Source organism: Capra hircus, chromosome 16, assembly GCF_001704415.2.
Source record: "Capra hircus breed San Clemente chromosome 16, ASM170441v1, whole genome shotgun sequence".
NCBI lineage: Eukaryota > Metazoa > Chordata > Mammalia > Artiodactyla > Bovidae > Capra > Capra hircus.
This window is the reverse complement of record NC_030823.1, coordinates 64,524,099-64,541,164: the sequence shown is the minus strand read 5'-3', so window position 1 is coordinate 64,541,164 and position 17,066 is coordinate 64,524,099. Positions and strand designations below refer to the sequence as shown.

The 17,066-nt window shown below is 42.1% G+C and overlaps 1 protein-coding gene across 1 annotated transcript in view; it reads left to right on the top strand.

The window, feature by feature from the left end:
* Positions 1-17,066, top strand: part of FAM129A (family with sequence similarity 129 member A) — a 174,819-nt gene that overhangs the window by 90,027 nt on the left and 67,726 nt on the right. The window contains exon 5 of the mRNA XM_018060719.1: positions 436-603. Coding sequence (XP_017916208.1) covers positions 436-603 — 168 coding nt within the window. The remainder of the gene's footprint in view (positions 1-435; positions 604-17,066) is intronic.

Sequence of the window (17,066 nt, the reverse complement as noted above, 5' to 3'; positions counted from 1 at the left end):
AGAATAAGGGTTGATGGCATCAAAGCTGCAAATGCTGGTTTGGCAGTGATTGAGGGGTGGGGGTGGGAAGAGAGTGGAGAGCAGAGAGCAGAGCTGGTGAATCGGGAGCTGGTAGGGTGAGTGTCCAACAGGTGGACACAGTGGCAGCCGAGGAAAGACCCCACTCTGACTGTAGCTCATTCCAGATGAGGAAGCTGAGCTCGATTGTGTCTGATGGCCTCAGCCATCCCTGTGGATAGGAGATGAGGCCACCTGCTCGAGTGAGGCAGGTGAAGCTGGTGGCGGCATGCAAGGGGAGCCTGGACTCTCCTTTTCCCCGACCCTGTGAAGACATTTCATACCACAGCCTGAAGTAAGCTTTCACAGCCTGAAATAGGAATTTAAAATAAGACATAAACATTTTAAGATGTCTTGGTGTTTTCCGTGTTTCTTCAGCATCCAATGAGAAGGAGAACACGCAGCCCTTTGTGGTCCTGCCCAAGGAATTCCCGGTGTACCTGTGGCAGCCCTTCCTCAGACACGGCTACTTCTGCTTCCAGGATGCCGCTGGCCAGAAGAAGCTCAGCGCTGTCCTGAGTGACTGCATCAGACATCTGAATCACGGTATGGCACGGCTGCCCGCTGGGCCCTGCTGGGCTGCCTTTTCTCGACTGGCCTGATCAGTCACCTATAGAATGATTTCTTGAGAGAGCCACAGATGGTGTTGCCTTGGGGAAGGAGAGGGAAGCTGAGTGAGGTGTGAGTTTTGTGCACAAAGAGCACAGTCGATTTGCTAGCTGCTTAGTCTAGGCAGGATATGCTGTATGTGTGTGCGTAGATCGTTAGTCATGTCCGACTCTGCGTCAGCAGGGACTCTAGCCCACCAGGTTCTTCTGTCCATGGGATTCTCCAGGCAAGAATACTGCAGTAGGTTGCCATTTCCTCCTCCAGGGGATCTTCCGGACCCAGGAATTGAACCCTCGTCTCTTATGTCTCCTGCGTTGGCAGGCAGGTTCTTTACCACTAGCGCCATCTGGGAAGCCCAGGGCAGCAGAGCCTCAGTGCAGCAGGATGTGGAGTAGGTGTCTGAGGGCCCATGTAGGCAGAGCACCGTATTCATGCATACGATTTTGAGTATAATGCCTCCTCCTCCTCTTCCGTCCTGATTGGTTTTTTAATATTTATTTTCATTATATTTATTTTTGGCTGTGTCTTTGTTACTGCACGTGGGCTTTCTCTAGTTGTGGTGAGCAGCTTCTCACTGCGGTATCTCTTCTTGACGCAGAGCACAGACTCTAGGCACGTGAGCTTCAGGAGTTTCGGTGCTTGGACTTAGATGCTCTGTGGCATGTGGCATCTTCCCAGACCTGGGATTGAACCGGTGTCCCCTGAATTGCAAGGTGGATCCTTAACCACTGGACCACCAGGGAGGGCCCTGTCCTGACTTTTAAAAAATCTCAGTGACATCAAGAATGAACCAGTTGTCCCTAAGAAAATCCTAGCCTTATGACATTTCATTTTCTCACTTTTATTTCCGAATTAGTTACTCAAAACTTTAGGATACATAAGAATCACCTGGAAAACTTGCTGAACAGATTTTTTTGGCTCCATCTACAGATATTTGCTGGGTCTGTGGCGGGGCCCTGATTTTGCATTTCTAACAAACTGCCAAGGGATACTGATGCTGTTGGTCCACAGACCACACTTGGCATGGCATTGCTTCAGACTGTGTTGCCTGTATATACTGATTTAACTGTTATGTCTATAATAAAAAAGACTGCTCATTCTTGAATGTGGTATTCTTGAAAAGTTGATATGAATACTGGTTTTTCTGGACTCCATGAAGCCTTCTGTTACAGATGATTGAGCTGTTTGTCATTTGGCAGTTGGAAAGCTAACCAGTCAAATGTTATTGCAAGCTTACTCTGTGCCAGCCTCTCTCAAGGTATTAGGGACAGAGTAATGAACCATGCAAATTCCCTTTCTCTGGGGTCTACATTCAGACGGGAAGGAGGAACAAACACTTGCACCAATTCAGAGGACAACTTGATTGTTGTCAAAGATATGTGTTAAAGGGTAACTAGAAGTTGTTGCACAGGGAAGAATGGAGAAGGCTAGTCAGAGGAGGCCCCTCTGGGCAGGTGACATTTGAGTTGAGTCACCTCATTCTTCTGTGCCTTTATTTCCTAATAAAGCGAATTGCATTGTACACTTTGGAGAAGGAAATGGCTGCTGCTGCTGCTAAGTTGCTTCAGTAGTGCCCGACTCTGTGCGACCCCATAGACGGCAGCCCACCAGGCTCCCCCATCCCTGGGATTCTCCAGGCAAGAACACTGGAGTGGGTTGCCATTTCCTTCTCCAATGCACGAAAGGGAAAGTGAAAGTGAAGTCGCTCAGTCGTGTCCGACTCTTCACGACCCCATGGACTGCAACCCACCAGGCTCCTCTGTCCGTGGGATTTTCCAGACAAGAGTACTGAAGTGGGTTGCCATTTGGCTACCCACTGGAGAATCCCATGGATGGAGGAGCCTGGTGGGCTACAGTCCGTGGGATCACAAAGAGTCAGACATGACTGAACAACTGAACACACACACGTATTGTACACTTAAAGTTCTGAGGTTTCCCTGAGAGTGTCAGTTCCACAGAGCAAAAGTTGCTAGTGATGCTTCTCAACCCGTTCTCGATTTTAGCTGGTGTAGTGATAGGAGGCTAATGGAAAAAGATAATGTCACTCAATTTTGCTATAGCAACTCTGAGTAACATTTGTCATAACACTGGCTCATAACTCATTAGGGACTTTGTAGAAATGTTACCCTTATTGATATCTTGCCTTGTGGTTTTGATATTTTAGAGAGCAGAGACTTTCCCAGCACTGCCTGTACCATCTGACTCATCTTTTCAGTTCACCTGCCCCTCTGTGTGCAGGGCCGTGGTCTAGTAGGAACATGCCATGGGCACTGAACACAGAAGCCGTGAAGTTTCACTCGGCAGAGCATGTTCTCTACCCCGCCAAATGGGGCTGGCTTCATTCTCCCTTCATGTACATAATAGGAATTTCTCTGGGGAGGTTTTGGAAGCATTGTAAGCCTGCATTTAGAGTCCATTTATGGAAGATATCAGTCGATTCAAAACCCCACTCTGCTCTCCAGTATGTTATCAAAGGCACTGAGATAATGAGGTCCAGTCACGTGGCCCTAGTTCTTCTGTGTCACATTCCTCTGTCCAAAAAGCTCACTGAGGTTTTCTGCAGACTTGGCATGACTTGGCAGAACTTTCCTGTGGCTCCCGTCAGAACCAGAGGCCATCAGAACATTGTAGAGGACTGTTCTGGATGGCCATGGGCCAATGAGCCCATGGATCTCTCCTTTCCTGCCTCTGTTTCTTTGTTTTTGACCACACAATGTACCACTCATCTTTACTGAGTCACTTTTTTTGGGTTTCAATCTCTCCCTGTTATTCATTGTAGGATCTGGAGTAAACCATTAAGAGATTTCACAAACTCCCAGTTAACCATTATTTTTTTCCATAATTACCCGAAGGGTTTAGAAATAGGTGTCAAATGAATGCTGTAATAGGACCAGAAACGCTGAGGGGCCTGCGGAGAGCCTGCTGCCCTCCATCCCCAGGCGACCGGGCTCTGGGCTGTACGCTTGAATTGTTGATGGACGCTCAGGCCAGCGCGTGCCACCACTGAGAATTAGGTCTGAGATATCCTAGCATCTGACGCTGAGCTGCTATTGATCCATCCATTCACAGGTCCTTAGGGATCTTTCTTCCCTAGTTTTATTGAGATATAATTGACATATAGCATTGTTATTAGTTTCAGGTGTACAACGTAATGATTTAATACATGATCATTGTAAAATGATCAGCACAAGTTTAGTTAACACCTGTCACCTCAAGAGGTTAATAGCATTTTTTTCTTATGAGATCTTTTAAGATCTCTTCTCTTATCAACTTTGTAATATATAATACAGTATTGTTAACGATAGTCACCACGCTGTACAGTACATCCCCTGATTTTATTTTATAGCTGGAGGTTCATACATTTGACCCCCTTCATTCATCCTACCCCCATCTCCTCTGGCAACAACCAATCTGTTCTCTGTTTCTATGAGTTCAGTTTGTTTTTTTTACGATTCCACATGTAAGTGAGATCGTACAGTATTTGTTTCTCTCTGTCTGACTTATTTCACTTAGCATAATGCCCTCAGGAGATCTTTCAGGGAAGATCATCTCATTACCTTCATGGTAAGTTCCACCCAGGATTTCTGTCACTTGACGTGGGCGTTGGGGTGGGGGGGCATCCCACGATACCTCCTGCTGTGTTCAAATCCCACCACACAGCCCAAGCCACTTACCCTGGGAGTTCTGGGTTCAAACTGGTCTAAGTACCCATGTCCATTCATTCTGAATCTGGAACCACTTCTTCTGTTCCTCCTTATGGAGGGGGTTTGTCCATATTTAACCCTGACAAAGGGCCTGGTTACACCCTGCTCTTGGACAATAAGGCTATATTCCAAGGCAGGTAAGGACAAGTAGAGAGCTCTCTGCTCCTCTTTCCTTCAAGAGACGGTGCTTCCTTTGTGTGCCTCAAAGATTATTTACATTCCTAAGGAGCACAGAGATGTGTGTGTATGTGTGTGTGGTTGTTATTTTTTTAAATTTTTATTTATTTAAATATTTACATATTTGTTTGTTTATTTTTGGCTGCTTCAGGTCTCAGTTGCAGCGCGCGGGTTTCTCTTTAGCTGTGGAGTACAGGCTTAGTTGTCCCACAGCATGTGGGATATTAGTTCTCAGTCCAGGGATTGAACCCACATCCCCTGCATTGAAAAGCAGATTCTTAACATCTGGATCACCACGGAAGCCTCTGTTGTTTTTATTTTTGACACTCTTTCATTGAGCAGGCATAAGAAGATTCCACAAGAGTGATCTTTAGCATCCCCCTCCAACACACTGGACTAAATATGAAGCCCATTGTGGGAGCGGGGAAGGGGAGGAGAAACTTCCCCTTTAGTTCTTTTGGCTGGCAGTTAACACAAGATCAATTAACGGTAGAAAACCAAATTTATAACCTGTGGATGGGGAATTCACTTAAGTATGAAGAATTTCAAAGACAGCAAGATATGGTGAGATTAATATATATTCTGGACTATGGAGAAGGAAGTGGGGGGTCTGAGGCTTCAAAGGGAAGTAAGGTAATTCAGGGTTCTACCTTCATAGGAAGATAGAAGCGTTAATGTTTGGTGAACAAATGTGTGCTGGGCCACCCAAAGACAGTGAGACACATCCATCAACAGAGGAATGGATAAAGAGGATGTGGTACATACATACAATAGAATATCATGCAGCCATCAAAAAGTGAAATAACACCATTTGCAGCAACATGGACTAGAGATTGTCATGCTGAGTAAGTCAGAGAAGCAGAAACATGGTCTATCTCTTTATATGCAGAATCTAAAAGGACATGAACAGATGGACTTATTTACAAAATAGAAACAAACAGACTCACAGAGAACAAACTTATGGTTGCCAGGGGCAAGGAAGGGGAGAAGGGACAGTTAGAGAGCTTGAGATGGACGTGTACACACACTGCTGTATTCAAAATGGACAGCCACAAAGACCTACCGTATAGCACAAGGAACTGCTCAGTGTTGTGTGGAAGCCTGGATGGGAGGGGAGTTTGGGGGAGAAAAGATACATGGATATATATGGCTGAGTCTTTTTGCTCTCCACCTAAAACTATCACAACAGTGTTAATCAGCTATCAGTTCAGTTCAGTTCAGTCGCTCAGTCGTGTCCGACTCTTTGCGACCCCGTGAATCGCAGCACGCCAGGCCTCCCTGTCCATCACCAATGCCCGGAGTTCACCCAGACTCACATCCATTGAGTCAGTGATGCCATCCAGCCATCTCATCCTCTGTCGTCCCCTTCTCCTCCTGCCCCCAATCCTTCCCAGCATCAGGGTCTTTTCCAATGAGTCAACTCTTCGCATGAGGTGGCCAAAGTACTGGAGTTTCCGCTTTAGCATCATTCCTTCCAAAGAAATCCCAGGGCTGATCTCCTTCAGAATGGACTGGTTGGATCTCCTTGCAGTCCAAGGGACTCTCAAGAGTCTTCTCCAACACCACAGTTCAAAAGCATCAATTCTTCGGTGCTCAGCCTTCTTCACAATCCAACTCTCACATCCATACATGACCACTGGAAAAACCATAGCCTTGACTAGACGGACCTTTGTTGGGAAAGTAATGTCTCTGCTTTTGAATATGCTATCTAGGTTGGTCATAACTTTTCTTCCAAGGAGTAAGCGTCTTTTAATTTCATGGCTGCCGTCACCATCTGCGGTGGTTTTGGAGCCCCCAAAAATAGTCTGCCACTGTTTCCACTGTTTCCCCATCTACTTCCCATGAAGTGATGGGACCAGATGCCATGATCTTCCTTTTCTGAATGTTGAGCTTTAAGCCAACTTTTTCACTCTCCTCTTTTACTTTCATCAAGAGGCTTTTTAGTTCCTGTTCACTTTCTGCCATAAGGGTGGTATCATCTGCATATCTGAGGTGATTGATATTTCTCCCGGCAATTTTGATTCCAGCTTGTGCTTCCTCCAGCCCAGCGTTTCTCATGATGTACTCCGCATATAAGTTAAATAAGCAGGGTGACAATATACAGCCTTGATGTACTCCTTTTCCTATTTGAAACCAATCTGTTGTTCCATGTCCAGTTCTAACTGCTGCTTCCTGACCTGCATATAGGTTTCTCAAGAGGCAGGTCAGGTGGTCTGGCATTCCCATCTCTTTCAGAATTTTCCACAGTTTATTGTGATCGACACAGTCAAAGGCTTTGGCATAGTCAATAAAGCAGAAATAGATGTTTTTCTGGAAATCAGCTATACTCCAATACAAAATAGGAAGTTAAAAATGACCGTGGGACACAGAGGACTTTGATCAAAAGGCTTTGCTAGGTTCCCCTCTGTCTACCACACCTAATACTTTGCTATACTTATCTATGGTGATGTCTTCTTTCTAGGACAGTCCTCATACCTTAATTCTTTTAGTCAGCAAAGGGGAAGTTAGGAGGCTCTTCCTGAGTCTTTTGGGGCTTTGATTGTTTTCAGCTCAAAATAGTCCTCATACTAGAGTGGCACAATTTGGGGTGCCACTACGTAATCAGTCCCATTACGTGACACGTGCCTAGAGCAATTGCTGTCCTCTGTCCTTTTGGAATCTTACTGCAGGGCCTTTTCCCAGATGGGAGAATTCTAGGGTTCTAAATGTCCACTGCTACAAAAATGGGTCTTTCACATAAAGCCAAGATGATCTAAGACAGTCCTGTTGTCCAAAATTCTATTCATAATTGTAGTTTGTAAAATATGATCCTTGTAGTTACAGAGATGTTGTTATTGTTCAGTCACTCAGTCATGTCTGACTCTTTGTGATCCCATAGATTGCGGCACACCAGTCTTCCCTGTCCTTCACCATCTTCCAGAGCTTGCTCAAACTCATGTCCATTGAGTTGGTGATGCCATCCAACCATCTCATCCTCTATCGTTCCCTTCTCCTTCTGCCGTCTATCTTCTATCTGCCTTCTATCTTTCTCAGCATCAGGGTCTTATAGTTACAGAGATGTAGTTAAAACTATTAGCATATATAAAGGGCTGTACACATGCAATGTGGAATAATGATCATTATCAATGTGAGTCTGTCCTTCCAGCTCAGGAAAATCATTCCTTGGCATAAGAATTTTCAGGAAGGGGGAAAAGTGTTCCTGGCAGGAGGAATAGGATTTGTTGGGACTGGAAAAGAGTCAAAGCATAGACTATTAGAGGAACTAAAAGAATTTCATGTGGCTGATGCTCAGAGAGGAGAGAGATGCCAAGTGAGGATGGAGAGATGGAGCCAGTCAAAAAAGGCTGTGTGAAGCATATTACGGAATTTGCACTTGATTCAAGCACCAATTGGAAACCATTGAAAGGTTCCAAGCACAGAAGCAAGTCAGTCCTATTTTCATGCTAGAAAGGTCACACACACTGGCTGCTGTGTGGGCAGTGGATGGAGGGTAGCCCCTGGGATGCCAGGAGGCCACTTAGGCAGCTTTGGCAGGCGATAGATAGTGGTAGCTTGCACCAATGAGGTGACAGTGGAGGTGGCAAGAGGTGGCTGAATTAGAGAGAGATCCAGAAGCAGAACCAATGGAACTTAAGGATAGATCATGAGCAGAGGTGGGAGAACCCAAGGAAGAGCTCCAGGTTTCTGCCTTTCTCTGAGACGGGCACCTTGTGTGAAAGAGGAGCAGGCTTTAGTGACTTCCCTGGTCAGCCAGTGGCTAAGACTCCACGCTCCCAGTGCAGGGGGCCTGGGTTCAACGCCTGGTTAGGCGATTAGATCCCACATGCCCCGATTGAAAGATCCCAAATCTTGCAACTAAGATCAAGGATCCTGTGTGCTGCAGCTAAGACACGGCACAGCCAAATTAATTAGTTAATTTAAAAAAAAAAAGGAGGAGCAGTTTCCAGGGAAAGTTTGTTTTCAGTGCTGCAGGTGTTGAGCTGGGGAAGTCTAGGGACATCCAGGTGAGAGAGTCTTGTAGACGGATGCCCAGACAAAGCTGGACAGCAGGAGCACAGTCCCGAGTGCAGACACGGGGGAAGTCAGCAGCCTGCATGTGGTCACCAAAGCCATGACTAACCTTGGAGAGAGGATATAACTTTTAAGCTCCTAGAAGACAGAGGAGAAGCTGTTGGCTGAAGGCCTGGCATCTGGTACAGGCTCTGCAAATATATCCAGCCTCCATCCTCAGGAATAGTTGCAAATATGCCCATGGGGGGCAAAGTATGGGGAGCGTGTTCAGGTAGCCTACAGATGTTTGCACCGCAAATCTGTAAACATTAATGCAGAATAGATGGGTGATCTTGTGTTAAATACTAACTTCACTCGCTACATGGATCTGTGATTTTACCGTTGAACATTTAAGCAACATGTTCATTAGGAATACCAAGTCATGTGAAATTCAGTAACTCATTTAGGCTCTCTGACTCACCCACTCAATTGCCAATGTCTCTCCTGTAGTTTACTTCAAGTTCACTGCTACCAACCTGCTTTGGACTCATAAAAAAACATTCTAAGAGGCTTTCAGTTGATTTTCACTTACCTCCATCTCCTTTCACGTGTAATGGTCAGATGAATCATATTTAAACACAATTGTTTTTATTAAAAGCCTTCAGCAGCACTGCCATTTTCAAAAAAATGAAACACTTCATTCCAAAGAAACTGGTTGTGTATGCCTGATTTCCTCCTCTTCTCAAGTACAAGCTTCCTCTCCCCTAACCCTGCTGCCCTGCCTCACCCACCTGCTTTTAATGGAAGCTTTACCCAGACCTTTTGGACCTTCTCATACACCTGAAACATTCACTCCTCACCTCTTCACATTCTCTCTTGGTCCTTTAAGAACAAGCTTCAGACTGACCCCTGCCATGAAAGCCCCAAGAATAACCTCACTTGTGTCTATTATCTGTTCCAGTGATTGGATGCTTATGGCGTTCATTTTCATGTCTGGGTGTCCTCATTCTCTAACTCTATTATAAATTCTTAAAGGTAAATCTTGTATCATCCTGTGCCCCTCTGTGTGCATGCATGCTAAGTTGCTTCAGTTATGTCTGACTCTGTGCAACCCTTTGGACTGTAGCCTGCCAGGCTCCTCTGTCCATGGGATTCTGCAGGCAAGAATACTGGAATGGGTTGCCATGCCCTCCTCCAGGGGATCTTCCCGACCCAAGGATCGAACCCATGTCTCTTATGTCTCCTGCATTGGTAGGTGGGTTCTTTACCACTACCTCCACCTGGGAAGCCCTTGTGTCCTGAAGTGCTCAGGTAAATATCTTGTTTCATAAAATGGTTCAAAGACACCAGTGAATTAATAATGAAAGTAAATCTGATTTCAGAATTTGTATGATTTTAGAGATGACAATTATAAATGTGGTTTGAATAATTCATGAATATACTGGCATGAGTAAGTGAAAGAATTGTCAGTATAAAGCATAACAGATTTGAGTAATAAAGGAATCACACATTAGGGCATCATCAGCAGAAGAAGGTGATGCTGGAACCAAGGTGCAATGCTGGCAAAGTTTTGTTCAACAGTCCTCTGCTGGCTTGAAGGACAGCCAGGACTGCCACTAAATAAACACCAGTTGCTGTCATCATAAAGAGGGCACAGTAGAATATCTAGGAAGCTTAAGGGCCCCTGCATTGGAAAAGATAGTATTAATATATAAAAAGGTTCTTTCTTAATGAAGAGAACACAATAATGTAGAGACACTTCGCAAACTTCTGCTTTAACTCAGACTAGTTCAATCACCTGTTACATTTATGTCATCCAAGGGTGTGTGTAACGGAGTGAGTGAGGCTGAATGTGGAGCTGTAATTGTGATTAAACTTTGGAATCAGTTGCTGTCAGGGTTGTATGCCTTGAGCTCTTATCCCAGAAATCCCACGTCAATCAAATGCCTGTGTTAGATTGGATTTTGACACTTGCACATTTTCAGTGTTCAATTAATGCTGCTGAATTAAATTGAATTTTAAAACAGAAAAGTCATATAATTCAAATTAGCTAGAGCAAATCCTTTTCGGTGTGTTTATTTGAACACCCATCACCACTTATGAAACAAGTTTATTACTTGAGGGACTAAGTGTCTGACACGGGCATCAATCAATTTCAACTGGAAATATACACTGAATTTTCTTTGTAATGTTTGAAAACATATTTCTGGATTTATGGCACATACTTGTTTTTGTATACACACATATCTATGAATTAGAGAATTCTAACTGTGCTTGGGGATCCTAAGTGGCTCAGTGGTAAAGAATCTGCCTGCCAATGCAAGAGATGCTGGAGACGAGGGTTCCATCCCTGGGTCAGAAAGATCTCCTAGAGAAGGAAATGGCAACCCACTCCAGTGTTCTTGTCTGGGAAATCCCACAGACAGAGGAGCCTGGCATGCTATAGTCTATAGGGTCGTAAAGAGTTGGGCATGACTGAGCGACTGAGTACGCGTACACGCAACGGTGCTTGCACTCTTTTGGACACTTTACTACAAATGAATGATGTTTGACTGGACATAAATTAAAGCACATTTTTTATAAACACATCTTTGAATGCTTTTACTTACAAAAAGAATTTCATTGTTCACATTTGTTTCAATGCATTAAAACCTCTATGTGTTATAAGTAAAAATGTTTGCTAATTACTGTAGACATCAATTTCCAGTTTTCATAGACTGTCCCCAACAAAAATTTTTAAAGGATTCTCTCCGCTTGGAGACTGGTCTCTCCTTGAGTTAGTTTAGTCTCTCCTTAAGTTAGTGTGTGCTCTCTGCCTCACACAGGTAATACTCAGCATATTCTAAATATGTGACATTCATATGTGAATGTCATTTTTTCTTAAGAAGTTATCATTTTCCCCTGTCTGACTCTTGTTTCAGAGAAGACAGTGGCACCCCACTCTAGTACTCTTGCCTGGAAAATCCCACGGGTGGAGGAACCTGGTGGGCTGCAGTCCATGGGGTCGTGAAGAGTCGGACACAACTGTGTGACTTCACTTTCACTTTTCACTTTAATGCATTGGAGAAGGAAATGGCAACCCACTCCAGTGTTCTTGCCTGGAGAATCCCTGGGACGGGGGAGCCTGGTGGGCTGCCGTCTATGGGGTTGCACAGAGTCGGACACGACTGAAGCGACTTAGCAGCAGCAGTGAGGACATAGATTGGAATACTTTAAATGTAATAAATCTAAAATAAGCCAGACAGAGAAAGACAAATACTGCATAGTATCACTTATATGTGAAATCTAAAAAAAGTCAAAGGATAGAAACAGAGGAGAAAAGTGGTTGCCAGGGTTAGGGGAAATAAGGAGATGTTGGTAATAGGGTACAAAGTTTCAGTTATAAGATCAAAAGGGTCTGAGGACGTAATGAAAACACGGTGACTGTAGTGATAACACTGCGCTGTGTAACGAAATTTGCTAAAAGAGTAAAATTTAAATGTTCTCACTGCCCCCCCCAAGGATAAATACATGGGGTGATGAATGTGTTAATTAACAAGATGAGTGTAATCCTTTCACAATGTCTATCTACATTAAATCACCATAATGTACATTTTCAATGTCTCATAATTTTATGTCAACTCTATCTCAATACAACTGAAATACTAGGTCTCAACATGTTTTATTCATATTATGTATACTTAAGAGATTTGGTTAAATTACTTGAACTTCTCAAAGAGTTGGAGCCAACTAACTTGTAGTGTCCAACTCTTTGCGACCCCATAGACTGTAGCCTGCCAGGCTCCTCCGTCGACAGAACTCTCCAGGCAGTAATACTGGAGTGGGTAACCATTTCCTTCTCCAGGGGATCTTTCTAACCTAGGAATCAAACCCAGATCTCCTGCATTGCAGGCAGATTCTTTACCGTCTGAGCTGCTTGGAATTAGTCCAGATTTAAGAGCTGGACCTGAAAACACAGGTCTCCATCAGAGACCAGAATAAACAGAACTTCTCCTCTCAGCCACTGAGCATTTATCACCACCCATATACATATATATAGTCTTTGGTTCATTTGCTGTCTAAAGCTATGTTGCTATTGAACTACTGTTGAATATTTTTTTTGGCCTGTCAAACACACACTATAGTTTCAGTGAAACCACAGATTCTTCCCCCTTCACTTCCAATGAACTAAGTAGTTATTTTGGTATGAAAGTCTAAAAATTGTGCTATTATGATTGTTAAAGGCGACAAGTTGGAAGAATAATCAAAAAGATTAAGCAATCAGAGAGGTAAAGTGAATTCAAGCAAAAATTTTTTTGTCTGTGCTATTTGGATTGGATAAATTCCAAAATCACAGGGCAGTTTTTGATATTATTATAACTGAAAGCTTAAATAGCCTTCCCATTTTTTAACTTGTAGATGGAATGTGGTTAAGATTGAAACAGACTTCTTAAAATGACAGAGCAAATGGTATGATTGTTTTAATATGTGGCTAGAGCTTCCCTGGTGGCTCAGCTGGTAATGAATCAGCTTGCAATGTTGGGAGACCTGGGTTCGATCCCTGGGTTGGGAAGATCCCATGGAGAAGGGAACGGGCTACCCACTCCAGTATTCTGGCCTGGAGAATTCCATGGACTACATAGTCCATGGGGTCACAGAATCAGAGACAACTGAGCGACTTTCACTTTCAATAGATAATCAACATTACCAAAGAACTCGGTCTGGCATTTATTCCAAATTGCTTTTATTATGTTTTTATGGCTTCGCAGGCTCTTTGTTCCTGTGCTCGGGCTTTCTCTAGTTGCAGCGAGTGGGGACTGTTCTCTAGATGCGGTGCATGGGTGTCTCATTGTGGTGGTTTCTCTTGTTGCTGTTTGTGGGCCCAAAAGCACGGGCTCAGTAGTTGTGGCCCAGGAGCAGTTAGGCCCCGTAGAATCTTCCTGGACCAGGGATCAAACTGGTCCCCTGCATTGGCAGGCAGATTCTTGACCACTGGACCTCCAGGGAAGTCCCCAGATAACTTTAACAAATCAACATTCAGGAGAGCTTGGAGAAAATCCTCACCTATTGTTACAGAGTGGTGAGTGACAGTTGTCCTTCCCACCCTGTAAACAAACTTAGAGCATATGAAATGGAAGAGAACCATGCTAGGAGCTATTGTTCATTCTATTCGGTGTTTCAAGGTTTTTAATTCAACATTGAGTAGCTATAAAAGAATGCTTAAGAAACTTGCAGAAAAATATAAAGAACATACAGTTACCTCTTATTTCTTAGGTGCCTCTCTCTGATCCTGTTACCTTCTTTTCCCTTTGAGAAAGCACCATCCTGGATTTTGTAGTTTTATTGCATATGTTTAATCATTTTGCATGTTTTTAGACTTAATCCCATGACATTTTATGACATCTTCTTTCATGGCTTCTTTTCCCAATATTAAACTCCAGTGATTCACCCGTGTTATTGCTTGTAGCTGTATTTCCTTTTCATTGCTGAATATATTCCATTATATTAATATGCCATAATTTCTAGTATCCATTTTACTATTGATAGGCATTTGAGTTGCTCCCATTATTTATTATTAACAGTGCGACTGTGAACACTCTCTGCTGCTCATTTGTAGAAATTTACTTTTGATTTGATTTACTAATGTCTTAAAGAATGTTCACGTCTGTGTTAGGTGTATTTGACCTGTAATCTTCCTATTTTGCAATGACAGTTTTAGATTTTTCTACCAAGGTTATTCTTGCTTCAGGAAGGGAGTTAGAGACGGTTTCTATCTCTTCTTTCTTCCTTTTCTATATTCTGGAATAGTTTAAGACTGGAATTACTAATGTATTTTTCTACTTGGTATAGCTTGCCCATAAAACTTTTTAAATTTAGTGTTCTTTTTGAGGCAGGGTTTTAAACTACTGACTTAGCTTTTTCAATTGTTGGAGGATTATTCAGTTTTTCTATTTGTTAAGTCAGTTTTAGTAGATTACAGTTTCCTAGGAATATATCCATTTTGTTTATGATTTTAAAAAACTAGTGGCATATAGTGTATAGTGTCATCATATTTTGAAAGAATACACTCACAATGCCTCCTTTATTCTCTGTGCCATCTATACTTGTTGCCTCCTTATTTCTCATATTGCTTATTTATAGCTCCCCTCTTTTTTCTTGTCCAGTCTTACTAGAAGGTTGTCAACTTTGTCAACTTTTTCAAAAAACCAAATTTGGACTTTGCAGATTATTCTGTATCTGTTTACTCTTTTTTAAATCTCTGATGTTATCATTTAAAACTGCCTTTCTTCTGTTTCCTTGGGATTTATTTTGCTGGAGTTTTTTCCTCACCTCTACAATGAGTAGATGCTCAGTTCATTGGGATTGTTTTAAAATGCTTTGAGACTCTTTCCTTTAAAAAAAAAAAAAAAAAGGTAGAGGGGGACCAAATTTTCCTTCTCTTGTGAGCCAGACTTAGTGACTCATTTCTCACAAATAGAAAGTGGCAAAAATGATAGTATGTGACTTCCAAGAATAGGTCACAAGAAAGAATAGCTTCTGCCTGGCTTTTTCTCTTCTGGATCACCCCCTTGGGAGAACCTAGTCACCATACAGTGAGAACACACAAGCAGCCCTCTGTGAAGGGCCACGTGGGGAGAAACTGAAGCCTCCTCCCAACAGCCAGCACCAATTTGCCGGCCAAGACCTTGCAAGTGGATGCATTGTGGCCTTCAGATGATGTGACTGCAACCTTGTGAGACACCTCAAGCCAGAACCATGTAGCCATGCTTTCAAAATCCTGACCCACAAAAGCTATGAGAGAGGATAGATATTTATTGCTTTGGCTTACGCCATTAGCTCTTGGGATAATTTGTCTTGCAACAGTAGAAACTATTATACAATACTCATTAATCACCAGCCCTTCTACCCTGACATAAGCATTTAAACGCTATAAATTCCCCTCTATATATTGTTTTAACTAAATCCCACAAATTTGGATAGACAGTGTTTTTCATTAAAATTAAGATTTAAATATTTTCTAATTTCCATTATCATTTCTTCTTTGACTTATGAGTTACTTAGAATTACATTTCTTAATTTCCAAATATATATTAGTGTATGCTGCTGCTAAGTCACTTCAGTCGTGCCTGACTCTGTGCAGCTCCATAGAAGGCAGTCTACCAGGCTCCACCATCCCTGGAATTCTCCAGGCAAGAACAGTGGAGTGGGTTGCCATTTCCTTCTCCAGTGCAGGAAAGGGAAAAGTGAAAGTGAAGTCGCTCAGTTGTGTCCGACTCTTTGAGACCCCATGGACTGCAGCCCACCAGGCTCCTCCATCCATGGGATTTTCCAGGCAAGAGTACTGGAGTGGGTGCCATTGGCTTCCCCTGTGAAGTGTATTAGTGTATATTTATTATTTATTTCTAGTTTAACTGCACTGTAACAGAAAATATACGATATAATCCCTTAAAATTTGTTGCACCTTACTTTATGGCTCTGTATGTGGTCAATTTTTATGAAAGCTGCATAGATAATTGAAAAGAATATATATTTAACAGTTGTATATACCTATTAGCTGAAGTGTGTCAATTACGTCATTCAAATCTGTATTTTTTCTCATTGTTGTTTATGCTAAATTTATCAATTACTAGGAGAGGTGTGTTAAAATCTGCCTCTATGGTGATAGATGGTTTTCATTTCTATTAACTGTTGAATTATATTTTGTTACATATTTTGTAATATATATGTTATGCATATATTTGTGTATATACACACAACTAGATGAATACATGTTTGACATTGTTCTATCTTCCTAGTGTCTTTTATCTTTATGAAGTGACTCATTTTATCTTTATTAATGCTTTTTTGCCTTCAATTTTATTTTGGCTGATATTAAGGTAGCTACACTAACTTTCTTTCTCTTTAGTGCTTGCCTGGATATCCAGTTAGTAAAAATACCAACATTTTAAATGGAGCACTCATTCTACTTATATCTACTGTAATTACTCATACAGACCTACTATCTTATTTTGTCTTTTCTATATAGCCTACCTTTTCTATTGCCTTTTCTCTACATGCTGGCCTTCTTCTGAATTATTGTCACTATACAGTAGATGTGTATATTCTATTTATGTTTTGTTAGCTGCATAACTTCTCAAAGTCAAAAATTAACCAATATCCTTAATTTTGGCTCAAAAAATAGAGAATTTAAAACATTTTACCTCCATTAGCTCTCTCCCCACTCTCTACTCACTGATAGGCAGATATTGTTGACTTGAATTTTAATTCTATCTTTTTTATTTTAACCTTCCAATATATTATTGATACTACTTTTTACATTACTACTTTAATGTTTACTTTATCTTTATCACTGTTTGCTCATAATTTCTTTTTCTATCTCAGACCTTTCATCGGGGAACATTTTCTTTCTTCCTAAAGTTTATCCTCCAGAAATTTCTTCAGTTCGGGATCACATTTTCTTAGATTTTGTTTATCAGAAAATATCATTATCTTATCCTTGTTCTTAAAAGATGTTTTCACTACATATGAAATTCTGGTGTGGCAGTTATG